Here is a 15,199-nt window from a genome sequence, read left to right on the forward strand (position 1 = left end):
AAAAAAAAAAAAAAAAAAGGCTGGGCGCACTGGCTCACAGCTGTAATCCTTGCACTTTGGGAGGCCGAGGTTGGTGGATCACAACTTCAGGAGTTTAAGATCAGCCTGGCCAAGATGGGGAAACCCCGTCTCTACTAAAAATACCAAAGAAAATCTGGGCGTGGTGGCAGATGTCTGCAATGCCAGCTACTCAGGAGGCTGAGGCAAGAGAATCGCTCAAACCCAGGAGGCGGAGGTTGTAGTAAGCCAAGATCGCACCACTGCACTCCAGCCTGGGTGACAGAGCAAGATTCCATCTGGAAAAAAAAAAAAAAAAACCCAGGCATGGTGGCATGTGCCCGTAATGCTAGCTACTTGGGAGGCTGAGGTGGGAGGATCGCTTGCACCCAGGAGGTCAAGGCTGCAGTGAGCCGAAATCGTGCCACTGCACTCCAGCCTAGGCGACAGAGCAAGACTCTGTCTCAAAAAAAAAAAAAAAGGGTCTCACTCGGTTGCCCAGGCTGGAGTGCAGTGGCATGATCTCAGCTCACTGCAACCTCTGCCTCCTGGGTTCAAGCGATTCTCCTGCCTCAGCCTCCCGAGTAGCTGGGATTACAGGCACCTGCCACCATGCCCAGCTAATTTTGTATTTTTAGTAGAGATGAGGTTTCACCATGTTGGCCAGGCTGGTCTCAAACTCCTGACCTTGTGATCCGCCTGCCTCAGCCTCCCACAGTGCTGGGATTACAGGCGTGAGCCACCGCACTGGGTGCGAGACCCTATTTCTATTTAAAAAAAAATGGAGATGCGGTGGACAGGCTCCCGGAAGTGTGTAATAATGGAGGTGGGTGTACGTACCACCTGGTCCTGGAAGGAAACACCAGAAAGTAGTGAGTGGCAGGCGGGTACAGGGCCAACAGCAGTGGTGAGGGGGCTCATTTCTCATCAAATATTATTCTGTGCTGTTTTAATTACTTTTTGTCTGTTTTGAGACGGAGTCTCTCTCTCTTACCCAGGCTGGAGTGCAGTGGCGCGATCTCGGCTCACTGCAACCTCCGCCTCCCAGGTTCAAGTGATTCTCCTGCCTCAGCTTCCCGAGTAGCTGGGACCACAGGTGTCCATCACCACTCCTGGCTAATTTTTGTATTTCTAGTAGAGATGGGGTTTCACCATGTTGGCCAAGCTGGTCTCGAACTCCTGGGCTCAGGTGATCCACCCGCTTCAGCCTCCCAAAGTGCTGGGATTACAGGCGTGAGCCACTGCGCCCGGCCAATTTTGTGCTGTTTTAATTGCGTTTTAAAAGCTACATGTGTTTTGCAATTCATTTCAAAAGGGAAAGGTTCCCCAGATCTTGAAACTGCCTTTCTAGTGGAAAAGCCGAGTCCATGTGGTGTCCCTCAAACAGGCTCCGTAACTGGCCAGGCTGCTCCCATGTTCTGTGGGCACCTGGGAGTCTAGTCAGGATTTAAGCCGAGTTGCTGCCATGAGACCTGGAACCAGGCTTTCCCTGCAGGGCCCAGATGAGATCGTTTTGAGCCCTGCCAGACTATCTTGGGGCCAACAACCTTGTTCTCTGGGGTGACTTCCTTGGGACATATTCCCAAGAGCACGGTCAAAGCATAAAACATCTTTGAGTCTTTTCTCTTTTTGTGTTTGAGACAGTCTCGCTCTGTTGCCAGGCTGGAGTGCAGTAGCATGATCTCAGCTCACTGCAACCTCCACTTCCCAGATTCAAGTGATTCTCCTGCCTCAGCCTCCCGAGTAGCTGGGATGGCAGGCACCCCCAACCACGCCTGGCTAATTTTCGTATTTTTAGTAGAGATGGGGTTTCGCCATGCTGGCCAGGCTGGTCTTGAACTCTTGACCTCAAGTGATCCACCTGCCTCAGCCTCCCAAAGTGCTGGGTTTACAGGTGTGAGCCACACACCTGGCCTAGTGTGTCCCCCAGTCCTCCCTGGCCCATGGCTCAGTGCCAGCCCCAGATCACTTCTTCCTGGTGTACCTCTAGGCCAGGAGGGGCTTCCCAAAGGAAGGGACTTGCAGGTCTTGCAGGCTGGACAAGGACTATAGGAACCCAGGAGTAGCCAGGGCCCTCGTCCTCTTCCCCTCCCTCTTCTCCAGGCAAGAAAAGCTCAGAACAGAAAGGTTTAATGCTGACTTGGGTGCCTGGGGTGGGACGTGTGGGGAGAGGGGGAGTCAGCCTCTCTCCTCTGCCACCCACTCTGGGGTGGGGGATCCAGGGCTGAAGGACAGACACCAAGTGGCGAGGGAGGAAGGCCCCACGCCGTGGGCCAGGCCTCTACATCCTCCACCCTGGCAGACATCACAAACGGGTCAGAGCACTTGCTGTAGAGACGAGCTCAGTCTCTGCCCCCTGCCCACTCTCAGCGATGACTACCTGTCCCTGGAGGGTCCCCGCTGGCCACTGGCCATCAGGCAGGCCTCACGCTGGAAGTACACACCCATGGGACGCGACGCAGCTGGCCAGCTGTGGTACACAGGCCTGACCAACTCGGACACCCGGGAAGCCTGGTACAACCTGCCGCTGGACCCGGCCATCCCCTTCCGCAAGGCCTACAACTGCTGGCATGGCTGCTACCAACACCGTGAGCACAGCATGCCATCGTGTGAGTGCCTGCCCTCCCCGCCCTGGGCACTGGGCCTGCTGGAGGGGGACAGAAATGACCGCCAGCCCCCACCCCACTGCAGCCTACACCCAGCACCTGCGGGAGACCGCCTGGCAGGACCCCATCACCCCTGCCCAGTACCAGGTCCCCAGCACCCGGTGGGGGAGCGCGCTGTGGAAAGACAGGCCGATCTGGGGCAAGGAATATGGTGAGGTCAAGTGCGGGGCAGGTCCCTGGGAAGCCTGGGGGACGAGGCCACCTAGGCCAGGGTGAAACCACCAGGGAGGTCTGGGAGCCCCTTGCTGGCCAATGGCGAGGAGGTGGGGGCAAAGGGTGACCCGGGTCCCATCTACAGTGATCAACAGGAACCAGTACGGGGTGGAGCCGCTGTGGAGGGCATCAGACTACGTGCCCTCCCTGTCGGCGCCCCAGCGCCCGCCTGGCACCACCCAGAACTACCGGGAGTGCGGTCTGGAGCCATACTGCCCCTCCACCTGCCAGCGGCCCCTGCCTTCCTCCACACCCACACCCCGATAAACGCATGCTGCCACGACGCACCCACTGTCTTTCTGCACCCAGATGAGGAGGCACGAGGCTCGTCCCAGGAGACCAGAGGCTCGGGACAGAGGCAGATGCTGGGCTCGCCGGCCGCCCACAACTAGGGCAGGACTGCGATGCCCCCCCCAGGGGCCCCCCCCCCCCCCAGGCAGCAGGAGCCAGGCCGCCGTCATCTCTTTATTTGCTGCCAGCAGAGTCCACCAAGCCTACTGGGCAGTCCTGCTGCCCACCACCCCGTGATGGGGCCTCCTCTAGGTTCCAGCCGTCCTGAGGGGGCCCTGGCAGCATCTGGAGACCCCTAGGCCAGAGGTGTTTGTTCCCCCAGATCCTTCTGGGATTCCTACTTCTGCCGAGGGGCACCCCAAATCCTCCAGAGGGCTGGGCTGGATTAGAGTTGAGAATGGGGCACCCTCAAAGCCCAGGGGTCCCTGCAAGCCCCTGGATTCGCAAGGTCCTGGCGGGCATCCCTGCTGTCCTCACCCGACCCCACCGCCGGGAGCTGGGCGAGGATGGAGAGTGGGGGTCCAGAGAAGAGCGAGGGGCAGTGGGGGCTTCTCCTCGAGGCCCCAGGGGGTGTCCCCGTGCATCCCCGCGGTTCCCTTGCACAGGTGCAGGAGATCATGAGGAATCAGGGCCGGGCGTCAGGGTGCCCTGCAAGGGAGGGGTGGAAATGGCATTAGGGAGGGTGGAGTGCAGCGCATGCCCCCCCCCCACCCCCACCCTGGTGTGGTCAGTCTCTGGGGAGGGAAGGGTGCGCCAGGACTCACAGCGACGCAGGCGGATGGGCCACAGCAGGAGGCTGCAGAGACACAGGGCAGCGGCCACGCCCACGCCGCCCGTCACGGCCACCATCGCCCAGTGGTAGAAGCTCACGCAGGCCCTGCAGCAGAGCTCTGAGCTGTGGGAGGAAGCGGGGGCTGAGCAGGCACCGCGGGGACCCCCCCCCCACCCAAGCTGAACCTGTTCCTCTCCTCCCACCCGAGGGCGGCTCCTTCCTGTCCGAGCCAGGAGCTGGGGTCCCCGCAACTCCCTCCTGTCCCACACCCAGCAGTTCGGCCAGTCCTGTCGGCCCTGCCTCCAGCATCCATCCCGAATCCACCACGTCTCCCCGTCCCTGTCTCCCCACGTCCAGCTCCAGCACGGCCCACCTGCACCCGCCCAGTCCCCTCTGCCCTGGTCCCAGGCTCCACCCTCTCCCCCACCAGCTGTCCTCCCGGGAGCAGCCACCACAGGGCGTCTTTGAGCGCCTGGGTCAGGGCCTGTCCCTCCTCTGCCCACAGATCTCCATGGCTCCCACTGTCCTCGGGGTCAAAGCCCAAGTTCTCCCCATGGCCCACCAGGCCCTGCACGACCTGCCCCGTCCCCTCCTTGCCCTTCCCTCCTCCCTCTGCTCCAGCCACACGGGCCTCCTCCCCGTTCCTCCAACACGCCAGCTGTGGTCCTGCCCAGGGCTTTGGCCTGGAACGCTCTGACATCCTGCAGGTGTCAGGTCCATGTCACCTCCTCCAAGAAGCCCTCCCTGGCTTCCTGCCCTGGCTGGCCAGGCTTCTCTGAGCGTTCACCTTTACACACCACCCACGCCAGTCCCGACCACACGTTCACCTGTGACTATTCACACGGCTGGCTCTGCCCCAGGCCCTGAGGCTCTACAAGCATGAATGCTGTGATGCCGTGGTCTAGAACCATCTGTGTCTGAACCCTGAGTTCTATGGGTCTGGTTTACACAAACTCGGGGCTCCCTTCCAGCTGGACTCACCCCCGATATATTTCTGTACAGTGTTTTCAGCACTGCACACACAGACCTAGCGTTTGTTGAATGAATACATGAAGTACTCAGTGGAAGAAATGAGAGGTCTCCCCGGTCTGTGACTCCCATTGGGGCGGGTGTCTTTGGTCCACAGCTGGATGCCCAGACCCAGAACACTGCTGGGCACACAGCAGGTGCCCAATACCCTCTTACTGAACAAAAGAATGGATGAAGGAACAGTGGCACTCACGGGCAAGGGTGCAGGCTCTGGATGGCCATGACTGCCAGCCCGTTGGCCACCTTATCCGAGAAGCTCATGGAGCCGTACACGAACGCTCCGCTGTTCTGTGGAGACACAGGCAAGGTGGTCAGCGTGCATCCCGAGATCTAGGCCCCGGCCTCCCCAGCCCCAGCCTGGCTACCAGCCCTACCGTGTGGGGACCGATGAGGTCAGCCGTCATGGCCAGCGAGGTGACGAGGATGGTGGCACAGCCAGCACCCAGCAGCACAGCCGCTGCGTATACAGCCACACCCAGCCCCTCTGCCAGCGCCACCCAGGCGGCAAAAGCCAGGATCACCAGGAGGCCCGAGAAGTAGGTCATCTGTAGGGACAGCCCCGGGGTCAGGCCCATACCACTGGGTGGCCCCAAGCCTGGTGCTGGCCCTCTCTGGTCTTCAATCTGCCACCCCTACCTCCAACCCCAGCAACCAGGGGGCATGAGCTGGATGGTCCCTCAGGAGCCTGGTCACTGGCCCTGGACAAGTCTGAGGCTCGGCAGACCCTCCATGCTGGAGCTGTGCTTTCTGTCCACGCCGCAGCGGCTGCAGACACGTGGCTACTCTGCCTAAAGGCAGGTCAGTTACAACGAAAGCAAATGACAGACTCGGCTCAGTCCCCACGGCCACATTTCACGCCTTCAGTAGCTGCACAGGGTGGACAGAAAGCACCAGAGCTCTGCAGGTGCGAGAGTATGAACCTGAGACACGCAGAAGCCAGGGTCCCAGAATTCCTCGTTCCCAGATCTGGGGCTGCTTTTTTTTTTTTTATTTTGAGACGGAGTCTCGCTCTGTCGCCCAGGTTGGCGTGCAGTGGCCAGATCTCAACTCACTGCAAGCTCCGCCTCCCGGGTTCATGCCATTCTCCTGCCTCAGCCTCCTGAGTAGCTGGGACTACGGGCGCCCGCCACCTCGCCCAGCTAATTTTTTTGTATTTTCGGTAGAGATGGGGTTTCACCATGTTAGCCAGGATGCTCTCGATCTCCTGACCTCATGATCCGCCCGCCTTGGCCTCCCAAAGTGCTGGGATCACAGGCATGAGCCATCGCGCCCGGCCTAGATCCAGGGCTTCTACAAGGCGGGAACTCGGAGGCCTGGAAGCATCCAAGGCTGGAACCCGGAGTGGGTGGGATCTCGGCTGCAGGGCACCCCGTCCTCCGCCCTGGCCGCCCCGGTCCCTGTGCACTTACGTTCCGCCCAATTCTCTTGTTGATGGGCTTCATGAGGAAGGAGGAGAAAAAGCCGCTGAGGTACATCACCAGGGGAATGGTCGCGATGAACTTCTGCGGGGGCAGAGCCAGGCACGGCGTGTCAGTCATGGCTCGCTAGGCTGGGGCCGTCCCATCCCAGCGTCCCCACCCCAACCCGCTCACCTTGGGCAGGTGGAGGGAGTAGGTGAGGTACATGGCCATGTAGGTCTGGGACAGGTTCACGATGAGCCTGGTGGTCATGTACAGCATGCCCACCTGTGGGCAGACAGACAGAGGGACTGCCAGGGATCAGGAGGGCCTTCTCCACTGCCACCAGCAGGGGGCACCAGGGCCAGGGTGGGCGCACCCTGCAGCTGGCATTTGATCCACTGGTAGTGACTGCCCAGTGGGGTGGGCCGGGGAGAGGAAGCGGTGCTTGATGAGTGATGTCTGCCCCGGATGTGGGCTGCACCAGCGGCCGCGTATGCTCTGTGTCTGGACGCAGCTGACCCGCACAGCAAAGGCCCGGTGGGTGGGAGAGGAGGTCCACGCCAGCCCCGCCGTCCCCAGCACGCACCTGGTAGAAAGCCGGCTCCCGGAGCCAGTGCTTCCAGAGCAGCAGGGGCTGGGTGACGGCGGGGGCCAACAGGGGGGTGTGCTCGCCCGGCTCCTCCACGTGCGGCCGGCGCCTCTCCCGGGTGCCCAGGTGGAACAGCAGTGAGAACACAGCGCCGACACCCACCACCAGCAAGGACAGGTTCTGGGGACCCGGCGGAAGCGGTCAGTGGCGGCTGGCCCAGCCCCTATCCCTGGCTTGAGGACTTCAGGCGACCCACCCGGGCTCCAGCTCACCCGGAACATAGGCACGTCCTGGCCCCCCAGCTGGTCGCTGATGTCGATGTCCTGGGCGGGCTCCACCCGTGACGAGCCCTGCAGGTGCAGCAGGAGCCAGGCGGCGCCATAGACGGTGATGTTGGCCACCACGGTGAACGCGTACCTGGCGGGCAGGCGGGCAGGGACTCAACGAGACGCCAGGACCCCAGGCCACTTCCTCCCCGCGTGGCCCCACCGTCAGAGCAGCCTGGGGAACCCCTGACTGATGGGTGATTCTAGCCACGGTCACACTGCGGCCTCCAGGAAGCCCGTGCTGGCCTCTGTTTCCCCAGCCTGCACATTATCTAACGCAGGACAGCTGTGACCCGCAACTCCCCGCTTCGTGCCTAGGACCAGGGTGCAGTGACTCGGCCAAGCAGAGTCCACGCTGAAACCCAAAAGTCTGAGACTCAGAAGCCGAAATTCGAGAATTCTTCTTCCCCAGATGCTGGGCGGCTACAGGGTGAGGGCTCCCTGGTCTAGAAGCATCCAGGCCGGCCCCTGCCCGCAGCCCAACCAGGCACGGAGCCCCCCAGGGGGGCCTTGGAATCCCACCACGAATCAACCTCTCTCTGAAAGTGGGAACCATGTCACCTTCAGAGGCCATGTGAGCACAGCAGGAGGTCAGCTGGCAAAGCGATGGCACGTAGGAAGTGCCTGGGGTCTGGCCCCGGTCAGCTGGGGCCCTCAGGGGCCCTGGGCATTGGGCAACCCGTGTCGTTAGCGCCTGCACCTGTCTCATGGCCATAATGGGGAACTCAGATCTGGGGGTGGGGAGGAGGCCAGAGTGGGTGGAGCTGGTGATGCACGGTCAGACGTGGAGACAGCCAGCTCCCCCAACACAGAGGCGCTGTGTGGATCCTGGCTTTGGGCACCAGCTGGGGCCGAGCCCTCCTCTGGAGTACTTGGGAGAGAACAGTTCCCACCTCCCACCTCACAAGGAGGGTTAAGGAAGTTGAGATTCATGTTAAGGGCCTAGAACTACGCCAGGCACACAGCAGGTGCGCAATACATCATCCTCATAACCAGAAGAACCTCTTCCTGTGCCTCTAGCAAGTGAGTGGATAAGCCGGGCACCCGCCGCACCCAGGTGTAACAAAGAATTCTTTTTCTTTTTTTTTTTTTGACGGAGTCTCGCTCTGTAGCCCAGGCTGGAGTGCAGTGGCCAGATCTCGGCTCACTGCAAGCTCCACCTCCCAGGTTCCCGCCATTCTCCTGCCTCAGCCTCCCGAGTAGCTGGGACTACAGGTGCCCGCCACCTCGCCCGGCTAATTTTTTGTATTTTGCGTAGAGACGGGGTTTCACCATGTTAGCCAGGATGGTCTCGATCTCCTGACCTCGAGATCCACCCGCCTCGGCTTCCCAAAGTGCTGGGATTACAGGCGTGAGCCACCGCGTCCGGCCCACAGAAAGAATTCTAAGGCAGCCCCAGAGGGGCCTGCCCGTCCCATCCCCTCCTCGTGGCAGCAGGAGCTATAAGTCCGCCATGGACGTTACTCCCAGGATGTAGCCAGGGCTAAGTGGCGTTCTATGGCAGAGGGAAAGGGACTTTGCGAATGTGTTCTAACCAAGGACCTTGGTCAGCTCAGACGCATCCACAGGGAGATTATTGGTCAGACGCGGTGGCTCACGCCTGTCATCCCAGCACTTTGGGAGGCCGAGGCGGGCAGATCACTGAGGTCAGGAGTTCGAGACCAGCCTGGCCAACACGGTGAAATCCCATCTCTACTAAAAATACAAAAATTAGCCGGGTGTGGTGGCGGGCACCTGAAGTCCCAGCTATTTGGGAGGCTGAGGCAGGAGAATCGCTTGAACCCGGGAGGCAGAGATTGCAGTGAGCCGAGATCGCGCCACTGCACTCCAGCCTGGGTGACAGAGTGAGACTCTTACCTCAAACAAAAAAACAAAAAAAAAAGGCCGGGCACAGTAGCTCACGCCTGTAATCCCAGCACTTTGGGAGGCCAAGGCAGGCAGATCACCTGAGGTCAGGAGTTTGAGACCAGCCTGGCCAACATGGTCCACGGGGAAACTCCGTGTCTATTAAAAATACAAAGAAAAAAGAAATTAGCCGAGATCGTACCACTGCACTCCAGCCTGGCTGACAGAGCGAGATTCTCTTGAGGGAGACTACCGTGGGTGGGCCTGGCCAAATCAGGCCATCCTTTGGGAGAGAGGACTTAGAACTTCTTGGGATCAGAGAGTCCCCCTGCTGGCCTCAGAAGCAGCAGCCGGCCAGCATGATCTGCGCAGGTGCAAGACGGCAAATTCCGCCACCACCACGTGAGCACAGAGGAGGGACCGCCCCCAGCCTTCCCTAAGACCCTAACCCTGGGCAACCCCTTGAATGCAGGCTCGACAGACCCTGAAGCACAACACCCCTCTACCCCCAGCTCAGCTATGGAGACTCCTGACCCCCAAAAACTGTGACAGGAGAAATGTGTGATGGCCAAGTGTGGTGGCTCACGCCTGTAATCCCAGCTGTTTGGGAGGCCAAGGCAGGAGGATCGCTTGAACCCAAGAGTTCAAGACCAGCCTGGGCAATACAGTGAGACCCCCATCTCTACAAAACCTTTGAAAAACAGCTGGGTGTGGTGGCATACTCCTGTAGTCCTAGCCACTCAGGAGGCTGAGGCAGGAGGATCACTTGAGCCCAGGAGGTGGAGGCTGCAGTGAGCCGAGATCACACCACTGCACTCCAGCCTGGGCAACAGAGTGAGACCCCTCTCTCCAAAAAATAAACATAAAAGACTGCCTGGTCTCGAGCTGCTGAGTCTGTGGCCACTCGTTACATGGCCCCACTGACTGATACGCCGTGCCAGGGCCCACCCTGCCCACGGGGGAGGGTGCCCAGGCTCCCACCTGAGTGCTGTGAGCTCCACCTTCTCATGGTCGTTGGTGACGAGCTCCGGGATGAGGCTGAGGTGGGAGATCTGCGTGGAGGCCCAGCCAAACTGGAAGATCACGATGAACGGGCCATAGTAGAGGAGGGCGGCCCACTCGGGCGTGGCCGCCCCGCAGCCCAGGCAGGGGCTGAAGATGAAGGGGAAGGACAGCAGGACGCAGACAGTGCCTGTGGACGGGCGGGGTGGTCAGTCCTGGGGCCGTCCCGCACCAGCCAGGGCTCCCGAGGTGGGGACACGGAGGGAGAGAGGGAAACCGAGACGCAGACGGAGACGCCCCGCCCATGCACAGTCACGCAGGAGCAAGGGTCTGCAACCGGGGTCCCCCAGGCTTATGGCCGCAGGAGCGAGGGTCTGCAGCCAGGGTCCCCCAGGTTTATGGCCCTGGTGACAAAAGGGGAATCTGACACCAGGTACCTGGGTTCAGCCTGTAAGTGAGAAGAACCCGGGCGCAGGGGGTCCCCCGGAAACCTGCCCCCCACAGGTGCCCCGGTTACAGCCACAGCCTCCCCCGGCTCCTCCCCCTCGGCCACTGTCAAGCCTCCCATGGGGCCTCGGGGAGCGGGAGGCCCAGTTAGGGCTGGGCGGGGCTGGGCTGGACCCTGCCCTCCTGGAGCTCCGCTGTCCCTGTCAGCTCCTCAGGTGACCACTCCCTATAACGCTGTGGCGTCCAGGCCTCCAGCGACATTCTGGAAATAGCAGCTGCCCCCAACCCGAGAGCTGCTGTGCCAAGCCCTGGCTCTTCACGGCCTCAGAAAAAACCCCTAAAATACCCTGGAACAAATATAAGATCCTCCCTGCAGCCCACGGGGCCCTTTTCGACCTGCCCTGTTCCCTCTGTGGCCTGCCCTGCCCTGCCCTCTGTCCCCCCTCTCTCTCTGCTCTGCTCCAGCCATGCCGGTCTCCTCACTGTTCCTCCAACACCCCAGGCGGTCCTGCCCCCGGGCCTTTGCATGGACGTGCCTCTGCCTGGAGCTCTCTTTCTCTCACATCTTAGCAAGACCGGCTCCTTTTCACCTCTGGGCTCAACAGGAATGTCACCTCCTCAGACACCTCTCTCCTGGCCCCTGCGGCTCCTACTTCACCCTTCAGCGCACCAGGGAATTCTCTGTCTGTCTGTCTGCCAGCTTCCTGCCGGCTTTCCTCTGCAGACAGCAGCTTCTGAGGGGCCTGGGGAGACCCAGCATGGAACTCGGGCACTTCAATATCTCCGTTTTTTTAGAGAGAGAGTCTTGCTCTGTCACCCAGGCTGGAGTGCACTGGCGAGATCTTGGCTCACTGCAACCTTTGCCTCTGGGTTCAAGTGATTCTCCTGCCTCAGCCTCCTGAGTGGCTAGGATTACAGGCACCCGCCACCACGCCCAGCTAATTTTTGTTTTTAGTAGAGACAGGGTTTCACCATGTTGGCCAGGCTGGTCTCCAACGCCTGACCTCAGGTGATCCACCCACCGCGGCCTCCCAAAGTGCTGGGATTATAGGAGTGAGCCACTGCACCTGGCCTTTTTTTTTTTTTTTTTTTTTTTTTTTTTTATTGAGGCAAGAGTCTCACTCTGTCGCTCAGGCTGGAGTGCAGATCTCAGCTCACTGCAGCCTCCGCCTCCCAATCTCAGCTTATTGCAGCCTCCACCTCCCGGGTTCAAGTCATTCTCCCACCTCAGCCTCCCATGTAGCTGGGATTACAGGCGCCCGCCACCATATCCAGCTAATGTTTGTATTTGTGGTAAGGACGGGGTTTCACCACGTTGGCCAGGCTGAACTCGAACTCCTGGCCTCGAGTGATCCACCTGCCTCGGCCTCCCAAAGTGCTGGGATGACAGGCGTGAGGCACCGTACAGGCTGTTCCTTTCCTATCTTCTGAGCAGTGAAAAACAATAGTGGCTCTGACACAGCCTGGAGACGTGGGTGTCATTATCCTCATTTTCCAGATGGGAAAACTGAGGCCCCTAGAGTGAACCGGAGCCAGGCTCCTTCCCTGCAGCCCTGTACTCCTCTCCTCCCAGCCTGGGGCACCTGTAAGGGCCTCTGTACCACCAAGCCTGGCGGCTGGACCTCCTTCCTCCCTCCAGGCTCCAGAGATGACCTCATCCCCAGACGCTGGGCCAGCCCCCAGAGAACTGGAATCGGGAAGTGAAACCAAAGCCAGCCTCTCTTGCTGGCTTCCCTGGAACTAGGGTCTGGGAGGGTTTGCGCGGATTCCTGGGGTCCTGGCGGGGTCATCCGGGGGCAGAGCACGAACTGTGGACTCCGGTGAGAAGGTCCCTTCCTGGCTGGACTCCCTGTTCCTGCTGGCCAATCTGGGTTAACCATTGCTGGGGCCAGGCTGCCTGGCAGGGGGAACTTGGGCAAGTGACTGTGCCTCTCTAGGCCTCAGTTTTCAGAAAGCAGGGATAGTGGCCAGGAGTGGTGGTCCATCCCTGTAATCCCAGCACTTTGTGAAGCTGAGGTGGGAGGATCGCTTGAACCCAGGAGGTCAAGGCTACAGTGAGTCATGATCGTGCCACTGCACTCCAGTCTGGGTGACAGAGCGAGACCTTGTCAAGAAAAAAAAAAAAACAAAAAAAACAACGAAAAGAAATGAAACAAAAAGAGAAAGGAAAAGAAGAGGCTGGGTGCAGTGGCTCACGCCTATAATCCCAGCACTTTTGGGAGGCCGCGCCGGATAGATCACCTGAGGTCAGGAGTTCGAGACCACCCTGACCAACATGGTAAAATCAACCCTGCCTCTACTAAAAATACAAAAATTAGCCGGGTGTGGTGGCGGTCGCCTGTAGTCCCAGCTACTCGGGAGGCTGAGGCAGGAGAATCGCTTAAACCCAGGAGGCAGAGGTTGCAGTGAGCTGAGATCGCGCCACTGCCTTCCAGCCTGGGTGACAAATCAAGACTCCATCTCAAAAAAAAAAAGAGAAACAAAGGTAGTGAAAGTTCCTGCCCATGGGGGCATGGTGGCTCACACCTGTAATCCCAGCACTCTAGGAGGCTGAGACAGGCAGATCACTTGAGGTTAGGAGTTCAAGCCCAGCCTGGGCAATATGGCGGAACCTTGTCTCTACTAAAAATAAAAAAATTAGGTGGCTTTGGTGGCACATGCCTGTAATCCCAGCTACTTGGGAGACTGAGGCACAAGAATCATTTGAACCCGGGAGGTGGAGGTTGCAGTAAGCCGAGATCCCGCTACTGCACTCCAGCCTGAGCGACGGAGTGAGACTCTGTCTCAACAACAACAACAAAAAAAAGACAGTTCCTGCCCCACAGGCTGCTGTGGGGATAGAGTTCATGTGTGGCACCAGCAAAAGCTCCGTCTACTATGAACCACTTCCTGCTTCTGCAGCTTCAAAGTGAGGACTGGTCCTACCTTTTCCACAGCTGTTTCTACTTGGAATGCGCCTCTCTACACGCTCCTACCCATCCTTCAGTACCTCAAAGCTAATGTCCTTCCTTCTGAAGCCCATTTGTGCCATCTGCCCACCCACAGGAGTGTTTGCGTCTGAGTCTGAGGGTCCTCTCAGGATGGGGGGGAGCCCCCCAGGACTTGTTAAGGGGCAAAGCGAGTCCTTAGCCACCAGCCCCAGACTTGGGGGTCAAATACAGAAGTGGGTGCCATTGTCAGGGTGACCTTCACGCAAGTCACCTGCTCAGGCATCAAGAGCGGCTGCCTGGGCTTTTCTGCTCCCAACAGACCCTCCTGACCCTCCAGGCCCACCCAGGTGGCCCCCGACTCAGCTCCCGGGGCAGGTGCCCCCTCCCCAAGGCGGGGAAGAGGGGTGACGTTGGAGGCCTTGGTGTCCGATTGGAACACCCGTTCCCAAAGGCCTGCTTTGGAAAAACATAAAGCCTTCAGCTACTTTTCCTGTTTGTTTTCTTGTTTTGGTTTGTTGCTGTTTGTTTTGTTTTGTTTTAGACAGACTCTCACTGTGTCTGGAGTGCAGTGGCGCGATCTCCGCTAACTACAGCCTCTGCCTCCCAGGTTCAAATGATTCTCCCGCCTCAGCCTCCAAAGTAGCTGGGATTACAGGCGTGCGCCACCACACCCAGCTAATTTTTGTATTTTGGTAGAGACAGGGTTTTGTCATGTTGGCCAGGTTAGTCTCAAACTCCTGACTTCAGGTGAGGAGGCCTCCCAAAGTGCTGGGGTGACAGGAGTGAGCCACCGCACCCGCCCTGCCCAGAAATTATCTTGTGCATCTGTCAAAGAGTTTATCCAACTATTATGATCAAAGAGAAATTTGGAGTCCTGGGCTCCGCTCAGGGGAAGGGACAGCCGGTCCCCTCCCTGTCTGCCGCCGCCTCAGATGACCCAGGAATAGCCCAGACATAGGAAACATGAAAATCCAGTCCCCAAGTTGTGCCTCCTGCCGGGCCTGCGCCCTCAGACCACTGGAGATCCACTGCCTCTTGCAAAAAATGTCAATACCCAGAGCCTGGGTCCAACCACCCACCTCAGTCATTGTTTCCAAGGGTGAGGAGGCACCCGCCTGCCCCTCCTGCAGCCTGGAATTCCTGGCCCTGCCTCCTGAAATGCCCTGTGTGTCCCAAATGCCAGGACACAGCCAGCACTTCTGTGAGGGCAAGAAGAGCAGGGAAGGAGGCCGGCTAATCTTCAGGCCCAGGGTCCGGGCGGGGAGAGGAGGGCCGCTGGGAGGCAGTCCTGCAGTCTTATCGATGGGCACCGGGGCAGGGTGACCCAGCCCATGATGCCGGCCTCCTGCCCTCCCAACAGCCCTCTCTAATCAGGGCACCTCCCCCAGACCTAGGGGGTCCCTCCCCCTGGCCGGACAGATAGAGGCAATGCAAGAACAGGGCAGAGACCCCTGACCCTCCAGTCCCACCCAGGCGGCTCCCAACTCTCAACTCCCAGGGCAGCACCCTCAAACCGCCCACGCACCAGGTTGCCCTGGCAGAACAGAGAGAGGAGGCACTAGGCAGACTGACTGTCCCTCAGTGATAGCTGTCCCGGTGGGTCACCCTAATAGATGAGCTCAGGCTGGACAGACTGTGAGGAGGCACCATCAACCCTCCAAAGGGTTCAGGGTGGCCGGGGCGGGGGGGGTG

The 15,199-nt window shown here is 59.6% G+C and overlaps 2 protein-coding genes across 3 annotated transcripts in view; one reads left to right on the top strand and one right to left on the bottom strand.

Annotated features, from left to right (window-relative positions):
• Positions 1-3,291, top strand: part of TEKTIP1 (tektin bundle interacting protein 1) — a 7,672-nt gene extending 4,381 nt beyond the window's left edge. The window contains exons 2-4 of one of the 2 annotated variants that reach the window (XM_017848001.1): positions 2,368-2,606; positions 2,689-2,814; positions 2,962-3,291. In XM_017848001.1, the coding sequence (XP_017703490.1) occupies positions 2,368-2,606; positions 2,689-2,814; positions 2,962-3,143 (547 nt within the window). In that variant the 3' untranslated portion in view covers positions 3,144-3,291. The remainder of the gene's footprint in view (positions 1-2,367; positions 2,607-2,688; positions 2,815-2,961) is intronic. The other variant, XM_017848002.1, reaches the window with a different exon arrangement.
• Positions 3,292-3,328: 37 nt separating this feature from the next.
• The window catches only part of MFSD12 (major facilitator superfamily domain containing 12), a 32,446-nt gene continuing 20,575 nt past the window's right edge, over positions 3,329-15,199 (bottom strand). Inside the window, exons 3-11 of the mRNA XM_017847974.1 lie at positions 10,110-10,320; positions 7,230-7,374; positions 6,955-7,137; positions 6,561-6,653; positions 6,378-6,470; positions 5,343-5,513; positions 5,162-5,256; positions 3,932-4,062; positions 3,329-3,815 (exon numbers count right to left, since the gene is read on the bottom strand). Of these exons, the coding sequence (XP_017703463.1) occupies positions 3,793-3,815; positions 3,932-4,062; positions 5,162-5,256; positions 5,343-5,513; positions 6,378-6,470; positions 6,561-6,653; positions 6,955-7,137; positions 7,230-7,374; positions 10,110-10,320 (1,145 nt within the window). The 3' untranslated portion in view covers positions 3,329-3,792. The remainder of the gene's footprint in view (positions 3,816-3,931; positions 4,063-5,161; positions 5,257-5,342; positions 5,514-6,377; positions 6,471-6,560; positions 6,654-6,954; positions 7,138-7,229; positions 7,375-10,109; positions 10,321-15,199) is intronic.

Source organism: Rhinopithecus bieti, unplaced genomic scaffold (genome assembly GCF_001698545.2).
Source record: "Rhinopithecus bieti isolate Rb0 unplaced genomic scaffold, ASM169854v2 scaffold_30687, whole genome shotgun sequence".
Classification (NCBI taxonomy): Eukaryota; Metazoa; Chordata; class Mammalia; order Primates; family Cercopithecidae; genus Rhinopithecus; species Rhinopithecus bieti.